The 27,995-nt window shown below is 56.9% G+C and overlaps 14 protein-coding genes across 15 annotated transcripts; 7 read left to right on the forward strand and 7 right to left on the reverse strand.

Annotated features, from left to right (window-relative positions):
• Nucleotides 1-11: 11 nt before the first annotated feature.
• SDRG_15570 (hypothetical protein) lies at nt 12-3,843 on the reverse strand. Its single transcript, XM_008621746.1, has 15 exons — nt 3,099-3,843; nt 2,892-3,039; nt 2,743-2,839; nt 2,610-2,699; nt 2,407-2,557; nt 2,253-2,360; nt 2,059-2,208; nt 1,840-2,010; nt 1,620-1,790; nt 1,195-1,566; nt 1,029-1,145; nt 607-976; nt 477-556; nt 259-430; nt 12-207 (listed from the first exon to the last, which is right to left on the reverse strand). The coding sequence occupies exons 1-15, from the start codon at nt 3,810-3,812 to the stop codon at nt 53-55; spliced, it is 3,066 nt and encodes a 1,021-aa protein (XP_008619968.1). The 5' UTR covers nt 3,813-3,843; the 3' UTR covers nt 12-52.
• An 83-nt stretch (nt 3,844-3,926) lies between these two features.
• Nucleotides 3,927-5,013, forward strand: SDRG_15571 (N-alpha-acetyltransferase 20, NatB catalytic subunit). Its single transcript, XM_008621747.1, has 5 exons — nt 3,927-4,038; nt 4,087-4,177; nt 4,232-4,364; nt 4,414-4,553; nt 4,607-5,013. The coding sequence occupies exons 1-5, from the start codon at nt 3,961-3,963 to the stop codon at nt 4,693-4,695; spliced, it is 531 nt and encodes a 176-aa protein (XP_008619969.1). The 5' UTR covers nt 3,927-3,960; the 3' UTR covers nt 4,696-5,013.
• Nucleotides 5,014-6,415: 1,402 nt separating this feature from the next.
• On the forward strand, nt 6,416-7,315 carry SDRG_15572 (hypothetical protein). Its single transcript, XM_008621748.1, has 2 exons — nt 6,416-7,076; nt 7,126-7,315. The coding sequence occupies exons 1-2, from the start codon at nt 6,501-6,503 to the stop codon at nt 7,180-7,182; spliced, it is 633 nt and encodes a 210-aa protein (XP_008619970.1). The 5' UTR covers nt 6,416-6,500; the 3' UTR covers nt 7,183-7,315.
• Nucleotides 7,192-8,212, reverse strand: SDRG_15573 (hypothetical protein). The gene is made up of 7 exons (XM_008621749.1): nt 8,094-8,212; nt 7,978-8,046; nt 7,854-7,931; nt 7,675-7,811; nt 7,537-7,625; nt 7,412-7,487; nt 7,192-7,359 (listed from the first exon to the last, which is right to left on the reverse strand). The coding sequence occupies exons 1-7, from the start codon at nt 8,178-8,180 to the stop codon at nt 7,260-7,262; spliced, it is 636 nt and encodes a 211-aa protein (XP_008619971.1). The 5' UTR covers nt 8,181-8,212; the 3' UTR covers nt 7,192-7,259.
• Nucleotides 8,213-8,444: 232 nt separating this feature from the next.
• On the forward strand, nt 8,445-9,483 carry SDRG_15574 (hypothetical protein). Its single transcript, XM_008621750.1, has one exon. It carries the CDS (start codon nt 8,450-8,452, stop codon nt 9,338-9,340), a length of 891 nt encoding a protein of 296 aa, XP_008619972.1. The 5' UTR covers nt 8,445-8,449; the 3' UTR covers nt 9,341-9,483.
• Nucleotides 9,484-9,752: 269 nt separating this feature from the next.
• Nucleotides 9,753-10,823, reverse strand: SDRG_15575 (hypothetical protein). The gene is made up of 3 exons (XM_008621751.1): nt 10,709-10,823; nt 10,404-10,662; nt 9,753-10,353 (listed from the first exon to the last, which is right to left on the reverse strand). The coding sequence occupies exons 1-3, from the start codon at nt 10,800-10,802 to the stop codon at nt 9,822-9,824; spliced, it is 885 nt and encodes a 294-aa protein (XP_008619973.1). The 5' UTR covers nt 10,803-10,823; the 3' UTR covers nt 9,753-9,821.
• Nucleotides 10,824-11,169: 346 nt separating this feature from the next.
• SDRG_15576 (hypothetical protein) lies at nt 11,170-13,824 on the reverse strand. The gene is made up of 3 exons (XM_008621752.1): nt 13,524-13,824; nt 13,394-13,470; nt 11,170-13,341 (listed from the first exon to the last, which is right to left on the reverse strand). The coding sequence occupies exons 1-3, from the start codon at nt 13,742-13,744 to the stop codon at nt 11,234-11,236; spliced, it is 2,406 nt and encodes an 801-aa protein (XP_008619974.1). The 5' UTR covers nt 13,745-13,824; the 3' UTR covers nt 11,170-11,233.
• A 1,957-nt stretch (nt 13,825-15,781) lies between these two features.
• SDRG_15577 (hypothetical protein) lies at nt 15,782-18,606 on the forward strand. Its single transcript, XM_008621753.1, has 3 exons — nt 15,782-16,066; nt 16,122-16,198; nt 16,251-18,606. The coding sequence occupies exons 1-3, from the start codon at nt 15,849-15,851 to the stop codon at nt 18,530-18,532; spliced, it is 2,577 nt and encodes an 858-aa protein (XP_008619975.1). The 5' UTR covers nt 15,782-15,848; the 3' UTR covers nt 18,533-18,606.
• Nucleotides 18,607-18,874: 268 nt separating this feature from the next.
• SDRG_15578 (hypothetical protein) lies at nt 18,875-22,919 on the forward strand. The gene is made up of 4 exons (XM_008621754.1): nt 18,875-21,081; nt 21,122-21,485; nt 21,545-22,179; nt 22,231-22,919. The coding sequence occupies exons 1-4, from the start codon at nt 18,919-18,921 to the stop codon at nt 22,876-22,878; spliced, it is 3,810 nt and encodes a 1,269-aa protein (XP_008619976.1). The 5' UTR covers nt 18,875-18,918; the 3' UTR covers nt 22,879-22,919.
• A 23-nt stretch (nt 22,920-22,942) lies between these two features.
• Nucleotides 22,943-23,889, reverse strand: SDRG_15579 (lipoate-protein ligase A; the record flags this gene model as incomplete). The annotated part of the gene is made up of 5 exons (XM_008621755.1): nt 22,943-23,244; nt 23,295-23,358; nt 23,405-23,503; nt 23,552-23,642; nt 23,687-23,889. The coding sequence occupies 5 exons, from the start codon at nt 23,887-23,889 to the stop codon at nt 22,943-22,945; spliced, it is 759 nt and encodes a 252-aa protein (XP_008619977.1).
• Nucleotides 23,890-24,112: 223 nt separating this feature from the next.
• SDRG_15580 lies at nt 24,113-25,016 on the forward strand. 2 transcript variants are annotated; one of them, XM_008621756.1, is made up of 4 exons: nt 24,113-24,221; nt 24,294-24,379; nt 24,439-24,610; nt 24,657-25,016. In XM_008621756.1, the coding sequence occupies exons 1-4, from the start codon at nt 24,153-24,155 to the stop codon at nt 24,948-24,950; spliced, it is 621 nt and encodes a 206-aa protein (XP_008619978.1). In that variant the 5' UTR covers nt 24,113-24,152; the 3' UTR covers nt 24,951-25,016. The 2 variants fall into 2 exon arrangements, with proteins under 2 accessions (XP_008619978.1, XP_008619979.1); XM_008621757.1 differs by having other exon boundaries at nt 24,294-24,610.
• Nucleotides 24,978-25,452, reverse strand: SDRG_15581 (hypothetical protein). The gene has a single exon (XM_008621758.1). The coding sequence runs from the start codon at nt 25,440-25,442 to the stop codon at nt 25,083-25,085; it is 360 nt and encodes a 119-aa protein (XP_008619980.1). The 5' UTR covers nt 25,443-25,452; the 3' UTR covers nt 24,978-25,082.
• Nucleotides 25,453-25,562: 110 nt separating this feature from the next.
• SDRG_15582 (dolichyl-phosphate mannosyltransferase polypeptide 2, regulatory subunit) lies at nt 25,563-26,076 on the forward strand. The gene is made up of 3 exons (XM_008621759.1): nt 25,563-25,593; nt 25,639-25,728; nt 25,779-26,076. The coding sequence occupies exons 1-3, from the start codon at nt 25,591-25,593 to the stop codon at nt 25,932-25,934; spliced, it is 249 nt and encodes an 82-aa protein (XP_008619981.1). The 5' UTR covers nt 25,563-25,590; the 3' UTR covers nt 25,935-26,076.
• Nucleotides 26,025-26,572, reverse strand: SDRG_15583 (hypothetical protein). Its single transcript, XM_008621760.1, has 3 exons — nt 26,459-26,572; nt 26,345-26,413; nt 26,025-26,285 (listed from the first exon to the last, which is right to left on the reverse strand). Exons 1-3 carry the CDS (start codon nt 26,525-26,527, stop codon nt 26,067-26,069), a joined length of 357 nt encoding a protein of 118 aa, XP_008619982.1. The 5' UTR covers nt 26,528-26,572; the 3' UTR covers nt 26,025-26,066.
• Nucleotides 26,573-27,995: the final 1,423 nt, after the last annotated feature.

Genomic DNA, 27,995 nt, shown 5'->3' on the forward strand with positions numbered 1-27,995 from the left:
AACGCAAGCAATGCAGAAACAACAATGTATACTCGACTCGCAAATGTCCTGACTACGCTGACGGCGGCGCGTCCAGGGCTTTTAGAAGCGCTGAAAGACGCTGCTTGGACGCATCGGTAGCATCGAGACGGCCCGAGCGCATGACCTTAACGTGCGTTTGCTGGACGAGGGCGTCGCGGGTGTTGGCATAATACGTCTTGAGGTCGCCTAGAGTGCACGTCGAAATTACGCTACGATTGCCATCGGATCGTCGAGCACCGTGCAACACGTCGTAGTGCTTTTGGACGCCCAGGAGGATCTTGATGAGGCGCTCGAGCGCTGTCGGCTGCGTCGCGTCGACGCATGCAAGGAGGTGGTTGACAAGGTCCAAGGCAACGTCGCACTGTACATCCACTTGGGACTTGAGCTCCGTCAACGCCCGAAGCACGCCCTACAGTCCCATCGCAATGACGCCGACAAGACGACCAGTTTCCTACGTCAATGATTGTGGTGGCGACCGTGTCGAGCTCGAGGCGGGCCGCCGTGTCGCCGCCAAACAAGACGTCGTTGCCCTCAACTACGCATCGCTGAACATAAGCCGAATGGAAGGAGCCTTCTTGCATGTACCCAATCCGATCTTGTACGGTGCCGTCTCTTGGGCGCAGGCCGACAGAAACGGAAGCAGCTGGATCTGCATGCGGAGACCGTTGACATCCTTTGCGTGCCACGCAAACTTAGAGAGGGCATTTGCAAAGCCGTGGTAAAAGTACAATGGCGCCTCTGCTGAAAGCGACGGCACGACGACAAGCAGCGAGAGAAGATCTCGCATCGCCGCACAGACCAGCGACTCGTACAGGGCTGCGGACACGGGGCCGTCGCTGTCTCGGAGCGCGGCTTCTTGGGCGGCGACCTCTGCAGACGGCACTTCAGTCATGAGCACGATGCTGGCCTTGACGAAGGCGTCCATTTGCGGTAGACAGTGGCATAGCAATGCGACCTGAGATTGTATCTGTGTAGCAACAAGTGGATCCCTGCGTAAAAATCGTTACCTTGGCGCAGGCTGTCATCAACGACAGCTTTTCCAGTGGATCTGGCAGCGACGGTATCGTAATGTGGCAGTATGCGAGGCAACCCTTGACAAAGTTGCGTGTCGACGTCATATGAATCTACACGTCCATAGTTGACGACTTTTCCCGGCAAAGCAAGAGGAGGTACCCGTGGGTAGGCACGCACGGCAAGTACCAGGACGCGTCGGATGAGACAGGCTTTCACCTTGTCGAGTTTGTAAAAAGCACTGCGGCAATCCACGAGTAGCTGCAATAGCGCATCCTCGCCGTCGCGCGTCAAGGGCGCATCGAGCGCCAGCACAAAGTTGCAGAGCAGAGCGGCTGCTTCGGCGAGCTCGGACTTGGCGCTGAGACTGTCGAGGGCATCGTGGATGCGCAAGCTCAGGCTAAAGAGGATCTGGACGAGCGCAGCGTGCGGGCCGTGCACGTTGAGGGTGACCTTGGACTTGCGCAAGAAGGTTTCAAGGAGCCGCTTGCTGAGCGAGACGTTGGTCGTGTGGCGAAACATACCCAGCAGCGTCTACATTCCGTGATGCGTAAGAGAACCGTCGATGGGTGCCATTGGCGGTTTACGAGAAACTCGGAGGACGTGATGATCGTGCTGAAGTAGTAGAGCTGGCGGCGCGCCTCGAGGATGATGGTCGTCATGGTCGCTTGCAGCATCTGGTACATCTTGGCGTCCATGGTCTCGGCCGTATTGAGATGGCGCACGATGTCCTTGAGGAGAATGACGACCTCTCGGCTCTGCGCGCACACTCGTTATTTCCTGCACCACGGACAAAGACAGACGCACCGAGTAGTGGGCAACAAGAAGTTGCATAAAGCCCGTGGCGCACGTCAAGTACGCATGGATGTCGCTCAGTTGCGTAATGGTGCCCCACACCTCGTTGAGAAACGTGAGTTTATCCGCGTCGGGCGGCGACGCGTGCACGAGCTGTGTGCACAGACAGCGGTACAAGTCGACCTAGAGCAACCATCCAGATGCATGGACAATGACGGTATGTTCCCAAACCTTGGGGCCGGTTGTTTGCTTGATGAGGTACACAATGTCCATGGTGTGTTTGGCCAGAGCGGTCGGGGGAAATGTCTTGATGACGTGCGAAAGTACCATTCCGTTCTCTGGGTATTGCTTGTACTGCGACAGAAGCGCCTCTGCTTCGTTCTACCTCGGTTTTAGTAGGAACTTGTGTAGGAAAGGAAGCCTACCCCAGATGCGTGCAGTGCAATGCCTTTTGCCAGCCACTCGACGGCCGGTGAGTGCATCGCACGCATCTCGCTTTCCGTAATCTCGTGCTCGGCGTAGAACGTTGGCGCCTGTCTCAGCATGTTGTTTGGTATCAATGAATGGAAGAAACGCTACCGCATCGAGCGAGAAGCGATGCATGATGTACATGTAGTCTTGCATGCTGCTGAGCAGCGCTGGGTTGGGGGTCGACGGTGGCAAGACGCGCGAGCTGGCCAGCGCGAGGTACGCTCGGCAGTACAAACCGATCGTAGGATCCCCAATCCCACTGTGAACAAGGGACGCATGAAAATTCCATTCGAAAAGAAACAAATACGTACCGGATCATGTTGGAGAGGCGGGATACGATCTGGGGGTACTCTCCGTCGCAGAGGAACCGGTAGCAGCGCAACAAGGCGATTTCCGTGTAGCTAAAGCCGTATAAGATACCTCGATTTTGGCTGCTGGTTGTACATGCGGGGGAGGAGCTCGCGGATGCAAGACGTCTTGTAGAACCAGTTGCGACACGTCTCTTTCGCCTCGATGCAAATGTCGTTGCTCGTAAAGTTGGCTACAAACATGCCACTTGGTCCATCACGAATGGCGAGCCAGAGGCAACGTACACGCAAGCGGCTTCTCTAGCGTTTCCTCCGCTTTTGCCAAAATGCGGTTGTAGACGTGCGACCCAAAGCAGTCGAGGACATCGCTCACGAGCACAAACATGCATGGGTACAGCTTCGGGAAGCTCACGTCGCCAAGAAGTTTGAAGCACTACATGCCCACAGGCATTCAAATGCAGTGACACCCACCGAGCTTCGTCGATCTCGTACCTTGATGGCAATCCGCAAGGCAAGCACCTTCTGGTCGTCGAGCCACGCAGCGACAAAATCGGTCTGGAGCGTCTTGACGCGGTCAATGTACTCGGTCTTAGACACTTCGACGGTCGACGATGCGCCCTCGGGCTCTTTCTTGTTCTCGAGCTGCTCCAAGCGAGCGCGCGCCTTCCGGATCGCGCTGCTGTCAGTTTGCGGATCGTCGTCCGAGTAGACAAACTGGCGACTCGCACTGTCGTCGACGAAGGCTTGGTCGTTCGCATGCAGCTTGACCTTGAATGTCTCCGACGCAAAGTCCTGGAAGATACCATCCTTCGCCATGATCCATTCGTCAAGATAGTCGTTCCTCTCGTCCTTGACCTCGGGTACCGCCGATGATGGCGCTACGAGCGTTCGCTTGCTCGGCGCTTTGGGTGCATCCGCCACCGAGACCGACGACCCCATCATCGCAGAGAGTGGGTCAAGCTCACCGTCCTGAAGCATAATGACCCCAGCGCTCGCCGATGGCTCGGCCGGTGGGTCGGGCCGCGGCTGCACTGTCTTGATCTCGGGCTGGATCTCGGGCTTGTTGCGGCTACTTACATGGACGCACAAGGGGTCGTCGGCCGGGTTCACGGGCTGAAGCGTTGGTTCGTTCACTGCATGCTCCACGGAGAGCGTCGTCTTCTTCGGCCCGAGGGTCCATCCCCCGTCGCTTCCTTCGACGCCCATTGCTTCTCTTCGTTCAAAAGATATCGGTCAGTTGGAAAAGGTTTGGATTTTAGCCAATTGAATGTACGTACGTTGCCAACACAACCTTTGATTGGATAAAATATGGAGATGTCCCTTTGCCTGCGTCAGATTTCCATCAGTGGCCGCCATGACGTCGACGCGCAAGTTCCGCTGCGAGGACTTGTTCCGGTTCAACAACGTCAACCTCGATGTGCTGACGGAGACGGTATGGCTACGTGGAAGCCCAATACCTCATGCGACGCTTCCTGCGTAGTACAACATGTCCTTCTACCTGCAGTACCTCACCAAGTGGCCCGACTACTTTCTCGTGCAGGAGGACCCGAACAAGACCATGATGGGCTACAGTACGTGCAGACGATTGATGCATGTCGCCTGATCTCAACCACGCCACTGGCTAGTCATGGGCAAGGCGGAAGGCAAGGCGGAGAATTGGCACGGCCATGTCACGGCGGTGACGGTCGCGCCCGAGTTTCGTCGACTTGGCCTCGCCAAGAACCTCATGGACTACCTTGAGAACGTCTCTATTGAGCTGTGCGATGAGAACGATGCGATTCTCGCGATGGCTCATGCCCCGCTGTAGGTACGACGGGTACTTTGTCGACCTCTTCGTCCGCGTCTCCAATACGCTCGCGATCGGCATGTACGAGAAGTTTGGGTATTCTGTCTACCGACGAGTCATTGGATACTATTCTGGAGACGGCGACATGGAGGACGCCTTCGGTACGCATCTGATGACGTTGTTGCCAGAGCTCATGCAACGGTGGTGGCTGTAGACATGCGCAAAGCGCTGCCGCGGGACAAGGAAAAGAAGTCGATCATCCCGCTGCCCCATCCGGTATACCCCGACAGCTTGATGGACTAAGCCACGTACTACAATACATGGAACGTGTATTCAACCTCGTCTTAGACACACTCGACTTGGCGCAGCGCGGCGATTGTGGCTGGTGTTGCGTCTTTGGCTGCGTTTCTTGGCTCGCTGTACGACGGCAGCAACTTGCTTGTTCTTGTCATCTCGGTGCTCATGGCTTTGCCGCTTCTTGGGGTCACGTACTTGGCAGCGCGGTACTTGCTCGCCGACGATATAGCGTAAGCATGACTGCATGGACGTCGATGCGCGTTTGCTCCTTCTGGAAGTGTCGATGCCCTTCTTTCTTGTTCGCAAAACGAGGGTTGCAGGCGCTAGCGCTTTGTCTTTGGGGTTTTGCACGTCCTTCAGGCCTTGCACGTCCTTCGCGTTTTGGGTTCCTGCGAATACCTTCGGGATGATGTGAGCATGCAAGCTACAGATGCAAGCAGACGCATTGCATTGGCTTGTCGAGACTCGGTGCGGTCGCTGTGACTGTGTCCAGCCTAGGATGGGCCCGTCATTCATGCGGTCCTTGTGTACTGTACCATGGGTCTTCTCGCACTCGTCGTCGTCGCATGGTAGTGATCCGGTGGCGTCGCGATGAGTCTTCGTCGTGATGCGGCGGCGGGTCCTGGGCGGGCACATGAGGACAGTGGGGGGTGCATAGCAGACAAGAAAAGAAAAGCGTGACCCCCTTTCGGAGGAAAGGCTTTTCTTTCCTTGTCTGCTTGGCTCGTGTCGGCGCACACGCAAGAGGTGAAGAAGTGGCGCGCCCGCCCAGGATATCTTGGTTCGACATCGGATACAGTGTACTACGTACAAGAAGGGCCAAGCTGTCGTTGCTGCGCGTGTTGGATTTCCAAGTGACGGTCGAGCTCAGCCGCAAGAGTGGCGTTATTCGAATTCGAAGGGATTGTAATATAATTCAAATTCGAACGAGCCAGTGAGGACGGGCGACGGGTTGGCGAGGAAGTTGAAGCACGCCGCTCCCAGGTGTGTGCTCCCGGCCGCCATTCATTCCGATTTCGAGGCTTTGGCGTGTCCATTGACACGCAAAATGGCGTGCCGTACGATGTAGTGGACGCTCTCTCGTACTGTGTAGTGACGGTGTCATGCACCATGTACGAACTGCCCAACACCGATGGACAGCGCGCGAAAAGTGCAATCTCGGCCGCGACTGCGTGCATATACCAGCCGCGCCCTCGTGTCGCGTACTGTGCGCGATGCCCTATTCACCACGAATCCAAGCCGGCCTCGTGATCGTGCAACGGACCACGGATAACTAACACCAAGTGCGACGTCCAATACCACAGATGGGCGCGGGCGCTCTTGTCGGAGCAAAAAGTATCTTTTTTGGGTCTGCGAGAACCTTCCGCATCGGGAAGAGTCAAGTCTCCCCCCTTCCTTCTCCATGGCGCCGGTCGTACAGTACAGAGTACACTGTACTGTTGCCGTCGACAGTTAAATCCATTGCCGTGCTGGCTTTTCGTCGCATCTTGCGTCCATCGAGCGCTCGATGCGACCGAAGAAGCCATATCGACGAGGGACGCCGGTTACGCGGGGGTTACAGGGCGGCGTAGAGGCAAGCGCGCCCGTCCAAACAGCCGCGCGTCGGACTCGCGTCGGCTTTCAATTATTCAGCGTTGTCGCACGGCGCGACTTCACGTTTTATTATGTTTTATTGCGTTTGATTGGCGCTCGACGTCCGGGATTGGCCAAAAAGCGATGGCTTTATGGGCGATATCTGCGAAATTTTATATTATTACGTCCTCTCTTCCAGCACAAGAAGGCGGAAGAGAAAGCCGACGACGACGACCTCGATGAGTGGCATCAAGAAGAGCTTGTACGAGCCGATCCGCGACTCGCAGCGGTCCAGCGCCCGGAGCCAGTACATGCCACCTCATCTGGCGCCGACAGCCGCGGCCCCGAGCCGTATCCCGCCCTACGACGTCGAGGCTGGCAAGTTTGCGATCCTCGAGCGCCACAAGATGATCTGGTCCTCGTTGGACGCGCGGGCGCGCAAGATCCAGATTCTCGCCGTGCTTCAGATCCTCCTCAACCTCCTCGTCTGCCTCGACGGCTCGTGGTACACGCAGGTCTTTGGTGTCGCAATCGGCTGCATCGGGCTCATGGCTGTCCGCGGCGACAAGGTCGACGTGCTCATGGTCTACCTCTTCCTCTGCGTCTTCGAGTTCGTCAAGAACGTCGGGTACCTCCAAGACGCCTTTGTGCACCTCGGGGACCCCGCCGAGCCCGCACCGAGCCTTGCAGCGCGCAACATGACGGACGTCATCGTCGCGCCATCGACGCCCGCGCCGTGGTTCGCCTTTGGCCTGACCCACAAGTACCTCATCTTCCAAATTTGCCTCGTGTGCATTGAAGAGTTTGTTCTCATTGTACGTTCCTTGTACCCATGGCTCACCTCGCCTCATGCGTCCTACGTAGCCGTGCGTCATCCTCATGGGCTACTCGTCGGTCCAGGCCGTCCTGCGGAATTACTAGCGCGATCGCTCCGGTTGGCATGGCACGTCCCACGCAAGCGCAATGTATGATATTTAAGAAACGCGCGACATTTTCGCCTAAAGCAGCGTCATGGTACCGTCTTGGACGAACGACTGGATCGCGCGGTAGCGAAGCGCGTGGCGGTTGTGCTGGCGTACTTGAATGTGCTCGGCGCCGCTACCGAACGACGTTATATCACTGTGGACGCAAAGGCGGCGGAAGCACGCACCGGTCATCGCACTGGACCTGGCCCAAATCCTCCTTGCTCTCGCAAAACACAAATGTGTCCAGATCTGGCGCGTCAACTAGAGTACGAAGATGATCGCACCGCGTACTGTCTGGACGACAACGAACTCATCTCGTCGGCGTCCAATTTGCGCTGCTCGGCGGGAAACTTGGAGAGCACGAGGTCATGGAAATGACCATCCAGCATCTCCAAGTATCTACAGAAAGCATTTGTAAACCAGCATGGATAGGTAACCTCATGCGTACTTGGTGGCGTATTCAATTTCAGCGCTCGAGAGACGGTCCATGGACGAAGCCAAGACGTGGCGCGTGTGCTGTTCGATCTTGGACAGGCGAATGCGCAAGTAGGACGCGATCATGTACTTGATGCGATCGATCTCCATCTATGGCACATGCTGTGGGAGCATTCTTGAGATGGCTTGTACCTGGTAGAGTTTGTTGGAGAACGCGCGCTCCTCGGTCATGTTGGCCTGGTCGCGCGCAATCTCTTCCACGTACTCTTGCTACATCTTGCTCATCAGCATGCGATGACAGTCGCACGATTCGCACCTGGTTTTGCACCTGCTCGACCATGTCCGAGAGCAACTCAACCTTGAAGTCGAGGATCTCAGGGGCATTCTAAGAGCGCTGCTTAGCCCTGTAATGTGAATATTACATGTCCCTACGAGCTCGTTGACCCATGCTTCCTGGAGCTTGTCTACATCTTCGTTGAGGCTCTCCTCTGGGATCTCGCCGGCAAGTCGGGCTGCCATCACCGCTCGAATTGGTGTCCGCTGGCGTCGCCCAATCAGTGCCGTGGATTCGTTTGTATCCGGAAAATAAAATACATCCAATGGCATCGCCGTATTTCGGCATTTTGTAGCGAATGAAAACGCACACGTGTCTATGTATCCGGCGCATCTATTTCAGCCAATCCGAAGTGAGACCTGATAAGAGTGAACATATCCCCTCTCTTGTATGAACGCCAAGAGAACCACCCAAACGTTCGTGTTGCTTCGGCCCATTTTGGTGTTGCAGGAAGATGGAAAACCAAGCGAAGCAAGCTGCTGAGAAGATGGCCAAGAAGGTCCCGGCGAGCGGTAGCCCCGCGTCGGCCTTGGTCAAGGGCCTCGTCCTCACGGCCGGTCTCAGCTACGGCCTCTACCACTCGGTCTTCACGGTCGCGCCCGGTTCGCGCGCGGTCATGTACAACCGCTTCACCGGTGTGCAGGACGGCACGAAGGAAGAAGGCATGCACGTCATGATCCCGTGGATCGAGCGCCCGACGATCTTCGATGTGCGCACGAAGGCCCACCAGGTGAGCTCGCTCACGGGCTCGCGCGATTTGCAGATGGTCAACGTCTCGCTCCGTGTCCTGACGCGCCCTAACACGGGCAAGCTCCCGGAGATCTACCGCAACCTCGGCCTCAACTACTTGGAAGTCGTCTTGCCCTCGATTGTGAACGAGACGGCCAAGCAGGTCATGGCGCAGTTCAACGCTAGCCAGCTCATCACGCAGCGTGAGCACGTCTCGCGCATGATTGCGCGCAACTTGACGGAGCGCGCGACCGAGTTTTTCATCAACGTCGAAGATGTGTCGGTGACGCACTTGAGCTTCGGCCGCGAGTACACGGCTGCTGTCGAAGCCAAGCAGGTCGCCCAGCAGGAGGCCGAGCGCGCCCGCTTCGTTGTCGACAAGGCCCTCCAGGAGAAGAAGTCGACGATCATCCGCGCCCAGGGTCAGGCCAAGGCCGCCGAGCTTGTCGGTGAGGCCATCAAGAAGAACCCCGCTTTCACACAGTTGCGCCGCCTCGACGCCGCCAAGGAGATCGCCGCCGTCATGAGCAAGTCGCAGAACCGCGTGTACCTCAACTCGGAGTCGCTCCTCCTCAACTTGTTGCACGACTCGACGACGGGCTCGTTCACCAAGTAAACAACATGCTCGTAGCGATCGCCGCTTCTTGCATTACGATTTTGAACGTCGCTTGAAGTTCGCTACTTGTAATGCAAGGAGTTCTGTAGAGGAAAATTTCCTGGGCGTTCTTCAGGCATGGCTCTAGTCAAGGGACTCTCATCAAACTGATTTGGGAAGAAAAAGAAAGGCAGAGATAACGGTGCGATGACGTGGCAAGCTCTCGTGCCGCCAGTTTCTCGATCGATACTAGCACGACGTCATGCTTGGTGGTCCTCTGTTGGTCGACTGCCATCATGGACTGCCATCATTGTTTGTGGCCATATGATGCGGATACGGTCTCGCAAGCTGCCGGTCTCGCGCACGCAACCTGACCATCAAGAGACATTCATGCATCTTCGACGGCACACCCTCGTGCACGAAACGAGTAGAGTACGTAGAGAGGTAGGTATATGTAGGCAACAAGATCGTGCGCAGTCGTACTGCACTGTACTGCGCACGACTAGGAGTCTTTCGAGAGCACGTCGTTGATGAGCAGCCACTTGGTCTCGTCATCGATGCAATTGAAGAGCACTACGCCGTTGGGCGGCCCGGTCGCAAGGTACTGGCTGAACTGGAGCTTCTTGCGCGCCGGCAAGTGGTGGCCGAGGATGAAGAACGTCTTGAGCGCACGCTCGAGCGGCGTGAGCGCTCCTATCGGTGACGACGGCGACGGCGGCGGTTCGTGCTTGGCGGGTTGTGGCATGAGCGACGTCGCGTGCATTGGAAGGTGGTGCCGGGGCACGATCGTCTGGTGGTGCGGCGCCGCGGCCGCAACCGCCGCAGCACTCAGACTGCTCTCGGCGTGCACGAGCGCGTCGATGCGCGACGCCTTCTGGATGTTCGAGTTGAGGAGGTCGTGCGCGGGGCGCTTGCGCGGCGCGGAGCGGCGCGGCGTGTCTTCGTCCGTGTCAGACGAGTCGCCGTTGTCGCCGGGCACGACGTCGCCCGACAAGATCGCGTCGAGCTCGGCAAAGAACGTCAGCGGCGCCGACCTACATGCTACATGAGCCCTCTGCATGGACCACGTTCATGAGCGCAGTACCTATACTGGAGCGCGTCCGGGTACTTGGCCGTAAAGTCGTTCCAGACGGTTTGTGGCGCCACGGGTAAGTTGTGCTCGTTGTCCCAGCTAAACTCGGGGTGTGTCTTGAGCGCCCTGAAGATGGCGTGGCGCTTCTTCAGGATCGTCCATCGGCTCTGGAGCTGGCTCTTCTGGTAGTTGAGACCAAGCGTGCTGTTAAAGTATTTGAGGAGGTTGTGCCAGCCGTCCTTCTTGAGACCGCCGCTGCCCGTCGAGCGCCCTAGCAGAGGCCGTGGGCGAGGGGGCGGGGGGACCGCTGGACGTACCCTTGTGCATGCCCGCGACAACCTGCGCATGGAAGCCTTCGATGAGGACGCCGTCGCGGTCGTCGTTCCACTGCGCCGAGAGCGTGCTTGTCATGCTCGACCACACACTTCCAGTGGAAGAACCAGGTATACACTGGATCCCAGCATCCGGATACAGTATCTGGAAATTCGAACTTCAGTTTTGGAACACACAAGAGCGACCGCGTTCCCGCCATTTGCAGTCTTTGTGGCGACGAGGTCGTGATGCGAGGAACTTGGTGATGTTGCCTGGTGCTCGTCAAGCACAGTACGTCCGCTAACGAATTCTTTGCGGTTTCACGAAGTCTCTGGCGCTGACTCGGGGCACGCAAAGGATAATCCTCGCCGTGTTGCTCGACAACGCAGGCATCTAGAGCACAAGCACTTGAACGCATTTGCTCCACTCTCAACTGTCAACTCGTGTAGCTCGTCTCCATTGAACCCAGCTGCGCATTCGCCTGGAAAGGTAACACACGTATTCGTTGGCAGTTTATAGAGCAGTACACACTAAGCTTCGTTGCCGTGTGACTCCATGATCCACATGGCCATCGACTGCAGCATCGCACTGTCAAAGCGCGCCGCGAGATGCGGGTGCTCGATGCGCATCTTGGCAAGCGCCGTGCGGTCGAGGTAGAAGAGGAAGCACGGGCTCTTCGTCTCGGCCGTGAGGTTGTGGCGGTTGTTGAGGACCATGTCGACGTCGCCGAGCCACGCGCCGTGGGTGACACGCACGATGCGCTTCCGACCCTCAAAGCCCATGTACTCGTGGATGTCCCGCGGTACGAAGACATCGACTTGGCCCTTCCCGACAAGGTACACACCTTGCACTTCGTCACCACTTTCGTAAATCCGCTTCCCTGCTGGCTCCTTGGACGTCACAAAGTACGTCTGGAGAAGTGCGTCATCGAGCTTGGCGTCGTCGCACGTCGGTGGCGGCAGGAAGCTCTCAAGGAGCGGCGTCACTTTGCCCTTTGCAAAGTGGTACTGCATTTGGTCCAAGATCGGCGTCGCGCCATTCATTTGCAGAAGCGTGTCTTCGCACCACTCGATGGCCATCTCCATCGTATCAAAGACGCTCGACTGCGCTAGCACGTCGTGGAGCTCAAACATGCCGCGCACCGAGGCAGGCAGCGCCGCAAAGACGAGCGTGATGCCGTGCGCCATGAGGTGCTCCTTCGTGGCCGTAAAGCAGCTGCGGACCGCCGTGACGTCCACGCCGCGGACGCGCTCGAAATCCAGCACGACGAAGCGCGTTCGGACGGTCGGCACGTGCGCATAGCTTCGCTCGAGCACATCGGTCGTCGTAATGTGCTTGCGGACTTGGTTGAGAATCGCGACGGAACTCCCAAAGAAGACAAACCCGTCGAGCTCGAGCATGACGATCGCCGACCGGACTTGATACAGAAGCGCACGTTCGCGCAGGTCGCGCTTCACGAGGCTCTGGCGCGCGACGCGGCGCACGACCGTCGACTCGACGTACGACAAGATAAAGTTGATACCGGCGGCGGCAATCCCAAGCACGATACCGGCCTCGAGGTTCCAAAAGTTCATGATGAGAAACGTAAACCAGAGGATCGCGTATTCGGCCCAGAGCATGCTTTTCTTGGCGTGGACGATCCACTCCATGACGAGGTCGATGCCAATGAGCGCGTTGAGCGAGCCGAAAAACAGCTTGGGGACGTACGCGATGATCGAGAAGGGGCTAAGCACCAATGCGATTTCAAGCGCAAAGATGAGACCACCCGTCCAGCGACTGTCGACGCCCGACTTCATCGAGAAGATCGTCGACGAAAAGATGTACGACCCGGTAAAGCCACCCGTGAGACCCGACACGAGGTTGGACCACCCGACGGTTTGGAGCTCGGCGTTGTGATCGAGCGGCTTGTGCAGCGCCATCTCGATGGCCGCAACATCAAGCGATGAAGAGAAGGCCACAACAAAGTACATGGCGATCCATGTCGGGATCTGCGGCGTGAGCACTTCGGCGTGAAAGAGGTCAGTGTGAAAGTGCTTGTACATGTCGGCCACCGAGAGCGTGCCGTTGGGCAGCGCCGCGATCCAGCCAAACGCCCGCGCGTCTTCAAAAGATGAGCCCGAGATGACCATACCGAGGTAAAACACGACAAGGATCGAGAGCATACACGTCGGGAGCACCGCAAAGTGTCGAATACGCTGTGTCATGACAAAGAGGAAGATGCCTCCGACGACGCCGGGTGCACAGAGAAGCATCGACTTGGCGTCTGCGAGCTTGTGCCAGTCGAGGATGGACGTGATTTCCTTGGACGACATCATCGAGAGCCCGGCTTCAAAGCAGTAAAAGCCGATAAACGAGAGATACCCACCGACAACCGGCATCGGGAGGTACTGGACAAAACTCGCGAGCTTGAGCTTGCCCGTGATGATGAGCGCGACACCGAGGAGCGCGGTCGAGCCACAGAGCGTCCACAGCGTCGTCGACAAAATATCTTCCATCGTCACGGCGTCGTTGGAGGCCTTGAGGATCGAGACGATCGACGTGGCCATCGCCGAGAGGAAGATGAGGCCAGCGTCTTGGACTTGGCCGACCGCGAACGGCAGCGTGCTCGAGAGCGAGAAGCAGAGCTGATGCACGGCGCCTGAGCAGAAATGGTGCGTTAGGCGAGAAAATGCAGCAAAGGATCAACGTACCGGACACCATTGTAAGCTTGACGAGCTCGGACAAGAATGGCTGGAAGACAGGGTCCCGAAAGATGATTTGGGCAAAACTACAGGCAACACGACGTGAGCTCCGCGCAGTAAGTACACGAGGGTAAATCACCTGATCATGAGAGGCACGAGGATGATGGCGTTCACAAGGCCATAGAGACCGACCTTGAAGTATTTGTCCGATGCATCCGTGGGCGCGTCGTCTACGACAGCGATCGACGTCTTGGGTGCACCATGCTGGAGGAGCGGCAGCGACTCTTCTTCGTCCCGGTAGCTCTTCCAGCGGCTGAGCTCGTTGCGCGGTGTGCGGGCGGTCGCGCCAACGCTGTCCATTCTTGTCACGGGTGGTAGAAGGTAGAAAGAGTCGTTGTGAGGAACACCCGGCCCGGGCTCCTCAGCGTCGTCGATCCCAGCGCTTTCCTGCACCGCTTCTCATTGGTCATGCACCTGGTTTGTCACATGATATGTATGGAAATGATTGGCTACAAGCTTGGCCAATCCCAAACAGGTGGGCTTTGCACGGACGCCGCGCGAATCTGCCGTGTGATTGGCGATCGTCATGCGGACCCATGTGGCCATTTGAGGCGCCGTGGTACACTCAAGTTGAACCAAATGGGCAATCTGGGTGGCCAGGACCAGAATTGAGACGCGACAGCTGCCCCAGAAAATTACAATTGTAGCTCAAGATTGGACGCCTCGCAGCGCCACGCAGATCGGCGACGGTATCTTCAGCAGCCAAGCTTGGAACCTGGGTGCATGACGTGGCAAGCGGGAAGAGCGAATGCGAGGTGATACTCACAGCGCCTATGGTAAACGTGAGCACTGGTATGTCTGCTTTGGCAACGAACAATGGCAGCCAACGGTGGAGTACGTCTCGTACGAGGAAGTGGCTGGCCTAGTTGCGATCGATTTCGAGTCTTCTCTCTCATGCGACGACAAAGAGTTCGTGGTACCGGTAGCTGTGCTTTGTCAACAAAGGACGTACTAGTACCAGCTAACGTTAGTGCTTTAGTCGTCGAATATGTGGACTGTGCCAACTTTTTCACTTGTTGTCCGCGTTGCCACATGCGCTCCACAGTGCTCTTCCGCCAGATTGCTATCTCTCTATTATCGAAATAGTACGATGTATTGGCTCGGGAGGCAGGACACCGTTATGGCACGATAGGGTTCAGGTATGCAAGCGTTGCGCATGATCAATACAACACCTCGTTGAACTCAGACCAAGTACGAGTAGCACAGCTTGATGAGCGAGTGCTGATTTATGGAGCTAGCTCGGGAAAGGGCAATGATATGAAAACGCAATGGTACCTTGGCATTTCGTTTGTACCAAAATGACAAAAAGTCCGTCTCCAGGAAGGCAATGAGAAAAGAATGCTCGGAAAGCGTGTGATGGCCAAACAAATGGCCGTGGAACTGCCTCATCAGGGGCGAACCCCTGTGCCTCGTATACACTACCATACAGCTCGTGTACTTGGAAACGGGGCGAACGTTATAGCGCTTCCATCTGCCATCAACAAAACCCTAATCATTGAATGGGACGAGGCACAACTCGGGGAAGTGAGCTCTCCGTCTCTGTGTTGATGAAGCTCGCCGAACCAATGCTCACCGCGGTCCAATAGCCTTCGTGATTGTGTTCGTCTCGATATTTCGCCGACGCGTTTTGCTGGTGCCAAAAACCTGGCTCAAGCGGTGGCGCTCGAGTGTTCCGCTACACGTACCTCCTCGACCCTCAGCTTCGCGAGAGCTCCGTCAAAATTTACTCGACAGTGCACCCTCTACGCGCCCAAGCGGGCAAAATAAGAACGTATAGCGTCGAGATAAACAACGCCAACAGCACCTTGCTTACAAGGGCTCAGCGCAAAGCGTTCGATTGGGTCCAGAAGTGAGATGTGAGTTGCTGGGCGGTTCGATCGAACCCAGGTCGTCGTCGGACTCAAACTCCAACGCAACTGCAACAACATGCTCAAAAAGATGCTCGGTTCCTTTCCCGCTCCAAAAAGGACAAGTGCGCACCTGACCCGCCACGACGAGCAACGCTGGTCTTCACGGTGTCAAGACCACACGAGGACAGGAAGATGCGAGTACGACGCGACCGTAGCAGCATGTCCCAAGCCCTTCGCGCCTTTGGCTCTCAACTATCCAGATCACCTTGGCTTGTCTCCTGCACATCGCTCCTTCTAATGCATACAAACATCCATATATTAAAATAAACCCCTTCCGCATCCGTCGGGCTCTCCTGAAGCGCAATCGGATTGGTCCAGAGGCGTGATATAAAAACTGTTCGAAGCGTACAAATAGAATAAAAGAACCTTGCTGTTTGTATGCGACGACGCGTCATACAATAATATTTAAACAAATACGCGTCGCATAGCACAGTTGAAAGCCAAGATATCAGTCCACTCTCGAATTTGCCCCGTGTGGCCCGGAAGCAGCAGCGATGGACAGCGTCGGCGCCACGGCCCGGACGCCCAATGCCATGAGTCGCATGCGCAAGAGCTACCGCCTCGACGACGAGAAGCTGCCCATCCTCCACGACAAGATCCAGGTCAATGCGTCGACCTTTGCCATGGACGAGGAGCCGGCCTCGAGCAAGTACCTCAAGGTTGGCCTCTACGGCGTCATCAACGCCATCATCCTCGTGCCCCTCATGATCAGGTACGGCTGACATACTGCATGCCTCGGCGTAGTTGCTCATTCGACCACCGTATAGTTTTGCCCAAATCATCTTTCGCGATCCGGTCTTCCAGCCGTACCTCTCCGAGCTCGTGAAGCTTACGATGGTGTCTGGTACTCCTGAATGAAGCCGGTCGCCTCTATAAGCTCATATTGATCTATTTAGGCGCGGTGCACCAGCTCTGCTTTTCGCTCTCGAGCACGCTTCCGTTCGCGGTCGGCCAAGTCCAAGATGCTGGCCTCATCTTCCTCTCAGCCATGGCCAGCTCCATCGTGCACTCGCTCCACGCCTCGGACGATGTCTTTTCGATGGAGCAGATTTTGGCCACGACGCTCTTTACGCTCAGTGGCTCGACTGCGCTTCTCGGTGTGGCGCTCGTTATCACGGGCAAGCTCAAGCTCGCGAGTTTCGTTCAGTACCTCCCGATGCCCGTCGTCGGTGGTTACTTCGCGTTCATTGGCTTCTTTTGTCTCCAAGCCGGTCTCTCGATGATGTCGGGTCACGAGATCAGCAACTTGCTCGACTGGGGCGAACTCGCCAACACGAAGGCCGTCATCTTGTGTCTTCCGGGTCTCGCTGCCGGCGTTTTCCTCTTTGTCGTGACGCAGCGCGTCAAGCACTTTGCAGTCCTCCCCACGTGCATGTTTACGATCGTCTCGCTCTTCTACTTTGGCATGCTCGTGTCGGGCTCGTCCTTTGAAGACGCGCGTCATTACGGCTGGATCGCGCCGCTTCCGAATGGCACCATGTCCTTCTTTGACATTTACAAGCACTTCCAGATCGACCACTTCCACGGCGAGTTTGTCACGGACCAAATCCCGACGTGGATCGCCATGTACTTTGTCGTGGCGTTCTCGTCGTCGCTCGATGTTGCGGCCATCGAAATGGCGCTGCAAAAGCCGCTCGACCACAACGCCGAGCTTCAAACCGTCGGGTGGTCCAACCTCGTGTCGGGTCTTACAGGCGGCTTTACCGGGTCGTACATCTTTTCGTCGACGATCTTCTCGATGAAGTCGGGCGTCGACAGCCGGCTCACGGGCCTCCTCGTCTTTGTGCTCGAGCTCGTCCTCGTCGCGAGTCCGTTCTCGATCATCGCGTACGTTCCCAAGCTCTTCTTTGCGTCGCTCCAGACGCTGATCGCGGTCGACCTCATCATGGAGTGGCTTATCCACGCCCGCAAGAGCATGTACCCGCGCGAGTACGCGATCGTGTGGTTCACGTTCCTCGTCATGATCCTTTGGAACCTCCAGGGCGGCATCGTCCTCGGTATCATCGGCGCTGCCTTCAACTTTATCTTGTCGTACGTCAACACGACGACGGTCCGCCGCGTCTGGAAGCAGAGCCACGTCAAGCGCCGCTTCAAAGACCGCAAGGCGCTTCTCAAGTCGCGCGGCTCGATCGTGACGCTCGAGCTCGACGGGTACATCTTCTTTGGGAGTTCGGTGCACATCATGTCGGAAGTGCGCAAGCACGTTCTGCTGACGCCGACCGAGCTCATCTTGCACCAGAGCATGCGCAGCATTAGCTCGAGCGTCCTCCGCACGCCGCGCTTGACGACGCCCAACGTCCACAGCGACAACTCGCGCGCGCTCATGACGATGGAAGAAATGACCGACTACCTCAGCGAGTACACGTCGGACTCGCCGATCCCGGCGCTCCGGACGCGCTTCCTCGTCCTCGACTTTGACCGCGTGCGTGGCATTGATGTGACGGCCGTCTCGACGTGCTTCAACGCGATGAAGCAGCTCCTGGTTGAGAACGGCATCTGCATGGTCTTCTGCAACCTCCCGGACGATGTCGAGGGCATGTTCCGCATGCACGACATCTTTGACGACGAGACGAAGGACGCGAGCGAGTTCCCGACCAAGATTTTTGAGACGCTCGACTTGGCCATGGAGTTTTGCGAAGAAAACTTGCTGTCGCAAAACAGCCGCCCGACGCGCTTCGGGGCCCAGGACTCGCTCCGCATTGCACAGAACGGTCTCCCGATGGACCTTCTCAACACGCTCCTCCCGCATGATGCGGACCCGGCCGCGCAGATGACGGAAGCCATTGGCTACGACTATGTCGAAGTCTTTACGCGCGAGAAGAACGACATTATCTACCAGTGCGGCCAGGACGTCAACGGCTTCTTCATGGTCGGGAAGGGTCTCGTCGATGTCTACCTCCCGCGCAGTGCGCATGAGCGCATGGGCCCGGGCTTCAAGGGCCGGAAGCGCATCATGCAAGTGACGAGCGGCGCGCTCATGGGCGACGTCGACCTCATCTTGAACAAGAAGCACTCGTTCACAGCCGAGGCCAAGTCCGAGTGCTCCATCTTCTACGTAAGCAAAGCAGCTTTCGAGCAGCTCAAGATCGACCACCCTGCGGTCGCTGCGCGTTTCGAGAAGGCCATGATGCGCTCCATGGCACTCTGGATCCTCGAGTACCGCGTCTCGGACCAATAGGATGTACTCGTCGGCTATAAACTCGAAAATTCTAGCGTCCATCGTTTTTGTCATCAAATCGGCCCAATATTTATTCCCTGAATGCTCATGCAACGACGCAAGAGGCAATCGACCCCGTCATGGAACCAGCCGTCATGCATGCGTAGAGCTGCCTGTGCCACGTTGTCGAACTCATACAATAGCATACCAAAGTCGAAGGAGAGCGCCAACCACGAGTAGTTTTGGCGCCAAGAGTGTGGAAGTCGCGATCTTTCCGCCCAAAATAGGAAACCTCTATGAATGGATACTGTATTTGATTAGGAAGGTTTAAAGTTGCATACAAATATCAAGTATTTTTCCAACGCGCGCCCGACGGAGCATAATTTCAAGTTGCCCGCGCGCGGGGGATGCTGAGGTACCGCCGGCCGACGACCGCGCGGAAGGGCCTGCGCGACGCGACCAACGACATGAAGCGACCCGCGCCAGGAGGAGGGAAGGAGGATGAGCCGTCCAAGACCCGGGGCTTCGAGGTCCCGATGAGCAAGAAGCGGCGGCTCCAGGTGGACGACGCCCCATCGCGGCCCATGACTACGGACCGACGACCGCTCCACGACCCGCGCGATGCTCGAGGTACCAAGCACGGTATCGAGATCTACGAAGACCCGCGGGAAGACGTCGTCTCGAGTCGCCCGCCCTCGTCGGAGAACGGCTTGGTCACGAGTCTCTTCCAGAGCGGCCGCGGGAAGAGCGTGCTCCTTCCTGCCAAGAAGATCCAGGAGTACGAAATCAAGCTGTCAAAGCCCAGTGAAGACGAAGGCAAGGCCTTGGCGCCCGACACCGATCAAGCCCAATCGGCTGACCATCGACAATCCACGGCCGACGGCGCGGCGCCAGGAGCGCTCGTGTCCAGTTTGTTCCAGACGGGAAGCGGCCGCGCCGTGCAAGTCTCTGCCGAGAAGCTACGAAGCTACCAAAAGCAGCTCGAGGCCGAAGCTGCGAACGAGGAGACGGCCCGGGACGAGCCAAGTAGCAGCCGAGAAAGCATCGAACCCGCAGCACCTGCGATCCCGAGCCTTTTCCAGACAGGACGCGGACGGCATGTGCAAGTGTCCGCGGACTTGACCGCCAAGTACCGCGCATCATTCGAAGCAGCAGCGCCCGATGCCAGCAACGAGCAGGGGGAAGCACTGCCACCAATGAAGCGCTCGGTGGCTGCACCATCGTCCAGCGGCGGCGTCACAAGTTTATTTTCAACGGCAGCGGGAGCATCCGTCAAGATCTCGGCAGCCAAGGTCCAGCAGTACCAAGAAGCGCTGTCTCGTGAAGTGACAGGCACCGACGTGGACTCGGCAACAACTGCCGAGCAACCAATCGTTCAATCATTGTTCGAGACCGGCGCAGGCAAGCACGTGCACGTGTCCGCCGCCGTCGTCCAGCGCTACCAGCAACAGTTTGCCGCGAGCGACGACAATGAAGTTGCTCCCTCGGCCGCTGCGGACGGCTCCGAGACCGTCGCCAGTTTGTTTCAAACAGGGGCTGGACACAAGGTGCATGTATCGGCAGACAAGGTCAAGGCGTACACTAAGGCGTTCCAAGCCGACGCCGCTTCCTCATCCACTCATGATGCCGATGCAGTCGCACCAGAAGAAGAAAACGCGTTGAGCCTGTTCAGCACCGCCAGTGGTCGCAACGTCACGGTATCAGCCGAGAAGACCAAGGCGTACGAGCGTCTCTTTGACGCCGACACACCCGCAGACAATGATGTGATGGCACCCAAGGAGGCCCGCGACACGACTCCCAGCTTATTTGCCACGGGCAGCGGACAGCAAGTCGACGTCTCGCGCCAAAATGTCCGTGCGTATGAAGCCAAGCTGCAACGCGACGACTCAGCTTTTGTGGCTCTGCCGACGGAAGAAGCTGGACCGTGGCGTCCTTCTGGATCGGATGAAATGCTGACGACCAAGCCAAACCCGCAGCGTCGCGTAACGTTTGCTCCCGGTGATATGCCTCGGGTCGCAGAGAACCCTGTACCTCGCTCAGCTGCAGCGAAGCCGGCGATGTCATCTACCAACAACGGTCGTCGGGCCTTCCAACCGCCGCGCCGCAAGTCGATGCCCGCGCCGTCAGTTGTTGCCCTCGAGCTCGGTGTACCCAAGCCCAAGCCCAAGGAGATCGTTGTTCAAACCAAGTCCAAGTACAAGGCTCCAAAGATGACAACAGTCTCATTTCACGACTTGCATCCGTCAGCCTCGCCGGCCACGAGCGTATGTGTCGACGCTATCACGGCGTCCAACGCCCTTTTGGTCCACTTTGGGCCCCACGGCAACCCAACTCTCGTTCCGTCGTTCGGAGCCTCCTCTGTGCACCTTTTGTACGCAACGATGGTCTCGAACCAATTCATTAAACCAGCACTTGGCGCGACGCTGCCTTGGTTTCTCAACCACTTTCGCTGGATTGTCTGGAAGTGCGCGAGCATGGAGCGCACGTTCAGCGCAGACCTGGCGGGGAAATACCTTACCCTCGATCAAGTCACGTTTCAGCTCACACGACGCTTTCAGCGTGAACTTGAGGTTTGGATACGGCATCCGCTATGGCTAATCTTCGTCATAGCAAAGCCACCGGTCCGTTCTCAGGAAGATCTACCAGCGCGATGCGCACTCGGGCAATGCAATGGTCCTTCTCGTCGTTGCCACGTACCCGACGCATTGGGTGCTGAGCGACGGGTGGTACGCCGTCTTTGCATTGCCGGACGAGTACCTGCTCGGGCGCGGCAACAAGAGCCTCGTCGGCGTCAAAGTCATTGTCTGGAACGCTAGCTTGATCAACTGCAACGAAGGAATTGACCCGCTCGAGTCGTCGATCCACGAGTCGCTCGACATGGCGTTCGACCCAAAGGCACACGCCCATCTCTCAATCAATGCCAACAGTACGCGACGGGTTCATTGGCGACTGCCCCTCGGTTTGGAAGACCGCCGTACGTCTACACCACATTTTGAACATTCGAAGTCGTGTGTGAACATGCGAATACACTAGGAAAACACCAGCTGCTTCAGAGTCTGCCATTGGGATCGCTCAAGCAACGCGGCGGTCTCGTGCGATCCCTCCGTGCCGTTGTCATGCGCTCATCGGGCCTTCTCTACTTGCAGCCAAAAGATGCAACGGGGCCGCGCGTCCTCACGGAAAAGATGATGGAGAAGTTCCCGCAGGCATTCGAGACGGCGGTGCCGTTCTTGCGCCTCAAGGTCGCATGCTCACACCCGTCCCATTCCGCTTCGCGCCATGCGACGCTAAGCGTGTGGCGGCCGTCCGAAGACGTTCACATTGTGTGCAAGGAAGGTGCCGAGGTCTTTGTGACGAGCGTGGCTGTGACGTGGAGTGCCGAGAAGAAGGATGCTGAGCTCAACCTGAGCACGTCCAAACACTCTACGTTCACGCGCAGCACGGCGGACGACCTTGCACTTGTCCACGCCAGAGTGGGGTATGCGCCGCGAACGTGCATGTCGATTGCGGACATTGGACCGACGTACATTGGCGACGCCGACGTCTGCGTTTACGTCATCCGCCTCTCGGAAGACAAGTCGCATGCGTTTGTGACCGATACGAGCCTCAAGCTCCTGAGCATCCGGCTACCCGTGGCACCAACCAAGGCTGTTCTCAAAATGTGGCAGGTACAAAAATCCCATCTAAAATCTGGCGCCTCACCATGACGTCCCGAGTAGAAGGGTTCGATCGTGTGCGTTCGAAATCTCCTCGTGTCGCACTATGACGAAGGCCTCGGTCTTCTCGATTCGGTGCTGACCGACACGGCGGAAGCAACGACGCAGCCGTCCAAGACGTCGTACTTTGCCACCACCTTTGAGCAGCTCAAGCTTTCGATTGCCAACGGCGTCAACCAGACCCTCATTCACGCGCTCGACGCGTACATCCTCTCGTCCATCTTGCACACCGTTGCGACCCAAGAGGCCATGATGACCCAAGACGACACCGGTCTGGACGTCGACATACCCGACGACGTGAAGGTTGAAGCCATCGAGGCACATGACATGACGATCGAAGGCCACCCGATGCATGTGGAACAGCTTCCAGACTCGGAGGACTATGGCGCAGTCGTCAGCGTCGACGTCGGCACGCGACTGTACGACGTCTACTTGCCCCGCACCGTGTGCGACCAGGCCACGGACCTCTTTGCACCCAACATTGGTCTGCTCTTGATCCGGCTCAATGTCAGGGTGCAGACAGACGACGTGAGCAGCAATAGTTGCCGACGCTGGGAGGTTGCGCATGCGACGAAGCTTGTCGCAGTCTCGGCCAGCATCGACTCGCCGACCGACCGCATCCGGGCGTTGCTGGAGGCGCTGCAAAGTTGAGTAACGTAATCGAATTGCAGCGTACTACTTGTCTCTCTACATTTGGGTTTGGGATCTCTACGACTTAGGCGTTGACATCGACCCACTTGGTCGTCTTGCGATGCTCGCGGGCGAGGATGCTTGCCAGCTCATGGTCGGCCAGCGTAACATCGTCGACGTCAAAGTGCTGCTGCAGGTGGTGGTTGAACGACTGGTAGAGTACGTCACGCGACGCCACGTAGTCCTTGAGCTTGCAGAGGAACTCGGTGTGGTCGCGCTTGGCGCGGTAAGCGGGCTGCTTGGCCGGGTTCTGGAGGTAGCGCATGTTGGCCGCGCTGTAGTCCCAAAGAAACGACGTGTGATGAAGCCACCGGTCCTTGCTAATGCCTACGCGCACCACCGTTTCTACATGTCGCCACTTCCTGCATGGCACGTACTCTGCGCATTGCCAGCAAACTTGCGGTCGCCAAAGACATAGTCGTCTTCCCGCAGCGCAAACGACTGAAAGTAGGTTAGCATCCATGTATGCGAGCCAACGGGATACTACCTCGGTGTGCTTGGTGATGTCATCGAAGAGCGGCGTGAAGAAGGTGGAGGACCAGTCCATGATCTCGCGCGGGTATGGCTTCACCTGCGGCTTGGCGCTCTACCCAGCGACGATCGCACCGGTGGAGATCAACGAAGAAGGCGGTACCGTGTTGACGATGAAGGTCGTAAAGAGCGTGTTGTCGTCGATGACGACGGTGCCTCCGCCGCTGAAGCGCTTGATGACCGGGACCTTGTCTCTACGCTCGCAGCGATACAGAGGATGATCATGCGCGACATCTACCTGGCGACAGCTTCAACGTCGAGGAGCTTCTCGGGCTTCCCGGAGATGCCCATGACGATCTTCGGATCGCCGGTCCGCTCGTTCCAGATGAACCAGTTGTCGCGGTCCGCGCGGAAGAGCGCTTCCTCAAGCACGAGCTGGTCAAAGATCGAGACCTTCTGGAGGCGCAGGACGCGGAGCTTCGGCAGCACAGAGGCTCGCATTTCGGCAATTGCCACCTCTCCGCATGATGGCATTTCATATCCGGATTCTACACAGTCGTAAAATCGACGCTTTTTGTTTTGAAAGCAGTATCGTTTTTTCTCCTTTTTTACAGGATTGATTCTTGAATAATATATTTTGTGATAATAAAAGATCGACATAAATTGCAAAAGCGATACGTAAACGATGCAAATACGCCCGGGGCACAACTTGAAGCGCTAACCGGTGGTACAAAAGCACGAGATCGATCGAAGCTACACGAAGGATGGCAGCAGCAGACAAGGGATGGATGCCCTTGGACATCGACTTTACGACGACGGCTGATGAGCTCAAGGTACGAATTGCTATTTACGACAAGCTCGCAATGGGCCGAGGATCAGAAGGCAGTGAATACGGTCCTACGTAGCTCGGTATCGCCAAGATGCCGGCGGCGTGGACGCTCTTCCTTCTTGGCGATGGATCACCGACGCTCCACTTGGGTCTCTTGACAGGGTACTGCGTCACTTCACCTATGTTGCGAGCTTCTTTAACTGCGCGATGCCTTCCTATAGGTATACGACGGAAGTCGACGTCTTGAGCTTTGACTGCATTGGCGACTCGCCGGACCAAGCGCCCACCGAGATCCAGGATATTGAAGGCCCGCGCCATCGTCGTCAAGTCTACCTACGCAACACAAACGGCGAGCGCCTCGGCTATGCGGCGTCGTGGTGGCACAGCAGCGATGTACCCACTGTGCACCACTTTCATTTGGATGCTCAGCGCCAACTAGATCGAAGCGCTCTTTGGTACGGACAAGACGCTGCCGATCGGCCGTCAAATCACGACCAAGAAGAAGGAGCTCTTCCGCGACATCAAGCATATCTTTCGTGGCCACTCGGTTGCGCTCGAGAAGGAGTTTGGCATGCAGGGACCGTTCTGGGGCCGCTCGTACCTCTTCTGGCAAGGCGGCCGGCCCATCACGCTCATTTACGAAGTGTTTTCGCCGCGCCTCGAAAAGTACTTGGGCGAAATTGACGTACCAGCACGGGACGCCGTCGCAGGCACGAGCACGAGCAGCTCGTAGTCGGTAGTTGGAGACGTCAAGACGCAATCAAGGCCACATTGTGTTTTTCTATTCTGCTTCTTCGTCCTGTGCTTCGTCTTCTCTGTCTGTATACACTAGAAAGCGACATGGACGTCGACTTCGCTGCTTGGCTTAGAGAGACAGGCGCTTGCGGCCCTTGAGGAAGCGGTTGTTGAGGACCTTGCGGCCGCCGAGCGACGCCTTGCGCACACGGAAGCCGAACTTGCGCTTTCGTCGTAATACACTAGGCTGGTACGTGCGCTTGATCGCAAGGATCGGGCCCATCGTGTCGTTCATCTCGGGGCACTCCATGACCGTCGGGATGATCATCGACGTCGTCGGGACCTGCGGGATTGTCATGCCGAAGCTGGCCTGGATCGGCAGCACGCTTTGAGAAGGCGCGAACATGTCGAACGTGCTCATGCTACGGACGGGCGCCAGCGAGCGCGGGACGGCCACGGCGCGGAGGAAGGGACGAGCGAACCGAAGCATCTTCTCTTTTGAACCAGCCAAACGAGGCCCACCCCTGTGGACGCGCTCTGATTGGCTGAAATGCGAGTGAGGCCATTCGCCAAAATGCCACATGATTTTAGCCAATGGCATCTATATTACGTCGCGCCGCACAAACAGGACGACCACGATGGTGGCGACGACGGCCTGCAGGCCTAGAGCTCACTGCCATACGTAGGGTGCATCGTCCGACCAAACCGTGGGCGCGATCCTCCTCGCCATCTCCGTGAGCATGTTTGCGTACTACACGCTCTGGGTCATCATCACGGTAGGAGTCTCACAAACCTTAGTTCATTCGACTGACCCAGCACTGCACAGCCCTTTGTCGACAAGGACCATGTCGTGCAAGGCTTCTTCCCAGACCGCCATTACGCAATTGCAATTCCTGCGATCCTTCTCGTCATCTTCTTGACGATCTGCTCTACGTTCATCGGTTTGGTCATGATCAAGTCGAAACACACCAAGGAAGAGTAGCTACAAATGACGAGCGTCTTGCTTTCAATCGTGCTGGCTACGAACTCGCCGCCTTCAAGTGACCTCTGCTGCATCGCTGTCAGTGGTGGATGCATATGATGATGTGTATAGTATTGACGGTCTCTAACAGGCTTATTGCAACGCTTCAGATAGCGAGGGCGCGTTCGGGTCTTGGTAGCCCATGTTGGCAATCTGGATCGCAGAAAAGCCCTGGGCCTTGAGCGACTGCACGCGGAGGGCCTCCATCTCCTTAACGTCGGCTTCGCGCATGATCTCAATGCCGAGCGGGATGACCGTGAACAGCATCGTCGTCGAGATGATCCACGTGAAGCGGCCGCCCTTGTGCGCCAACTAGCATTGCACAATGTCATCACCAGCCTTCATATTGCGTGCCACAATGGCGAGCGTACCTTGATCAATTGCTTCTTGAACCACGTGGCCCACTCGCCGGCCTGCTTCATGCGCTGCATCATCATAGCCTAGGCAAGCTTTAGCATGTGGGCTGATGCATCAATCATGCGTACATGGAGGCCGCCCGTCGCGGGGGCTTGCTGCTGCTGTTCGAGCTTGCGCAGGGCGCTGATCGCAGACATCGCCAAGTCAACGAAAAGAGATGAAGAATGGAAGTTCGAGACCAGTTATTTTCAACACCAAATGGTGTGAAAGGTAAGTCATGAAATAGAGTACTTTGGGATTGCGAGATATTTAAATATTGCATAGAATATCAAAGTTCGACTGACGTATTTCTAAATGATAGAAATGCCAACAAATAGTGTCGGATTGATTTGGTGGGGGGAATAAAAACACCAACGACGACGTATGCCACGGGTTGTATTTTTATGCGAGGGAGAGACAGCCACGTCATGGACTAAATGGACGCCACTTTACGGCGGATCCTTCCGGAAGGTCGCCAGCGCAACTCCGATGCCGGCGCCTGCACTGCTACTTCATTGCCCAGGGCAACGCACTAGTATGCAACGAGGCGCCACGTACTGAAGTCTGGTTGGATTTGAAACATCTGCAAAGGCGTACAAGGACGCCCTCTGCTTGCTTGCTCGAGTTGCTCGAGTGATCAGTTGTTGCGTTCAAACATCCATGTCACCTATGATAGGGTTCAACCTCAGTTGATTGACGAGCGCAGCTCGTTTGTGCAAAGTTTTGTGAGTGCGGCTCCCTTGGTAGCTGCCTGACCTCTGGGTTACTAGATGTTCAATCAACCGAATCGTTCTCGACTAGAATGTGAGGATCCATATTCGCTTTGCGGTGTTGAAGTGGCGGTATCTCGATTTATGATCGGCGTCGGCAAAGTGTCCTTGCAATAGTTTCTTGCGGAGAACGGCGCTGGTTGTATTGGGGTCACCAAGGTGCTCCTTCCTATGATAGGGTGTTTTCGTAGAGCACGGCAACTGGACACACCATGGGTACCTATGAAGGGAATCTCTCGGGTTGCTCCTTGCCCTTCCAGCGATACCGGTACATCAGCCCTACCCCGTGACCACAGGGAATTTCCTTGCCGTGGCGTGCTGCTGACGTTGCATCCCAGTGTGGCTCCTGCAGTTAGCTGTAGCGGGTTCCTCACTGTACTGCTCTCTGCAGCACCGTTTTACAAAGCCATGCGTGCGATGCGATATACAGGGTGTTCCTCGAGCACACGTGGATACTGAATCCAGCCGAGACAAACGTGCACCGGTGCAGATACTTGTAGGTACTGGCACCAGTACACTCGGAAACACTTCGTTTTCCAGTGCCGACCCCGCTTGGAGTAGCCACAGTCGGCTTTCTACGGCTGGCGTAGCTGGCTTGCGTGCCCCAATGTTGCGAGTACTGTTGTTGAAGCAGTTGCGTCGTGCGATGGAGGCCACGAGTGTGCATCGGCAACTCGAATCCCACAGTCTTGGCACATCCTGCGTCCCGACGTCGATTGCTGGTTGGTGTCGACTGGATCACCGTCGTTCGACGACCAGCGCACCCTTGGGCACGAGAAACCGGGTATTTCCGCGTGCCATCATTGCTACGGTGGCAGCAGCGTGCAGCGCGACTGCGTGTTTGGCCAGCGCCTCT

This window comes from Saprolegnia diclina (genome assembly GCF_000281045.1).
Source record: "Saprolegnia diclina VS20 unplaced genomic scaffold supercont1.95, whole genome shotgun sequence".
NCBI lineage: Eukaryota > Oomycota > Saprolegniomycetes > Saprolegniales > Saprolegniaceae > Saprolegnia > Saprolegnia diclina.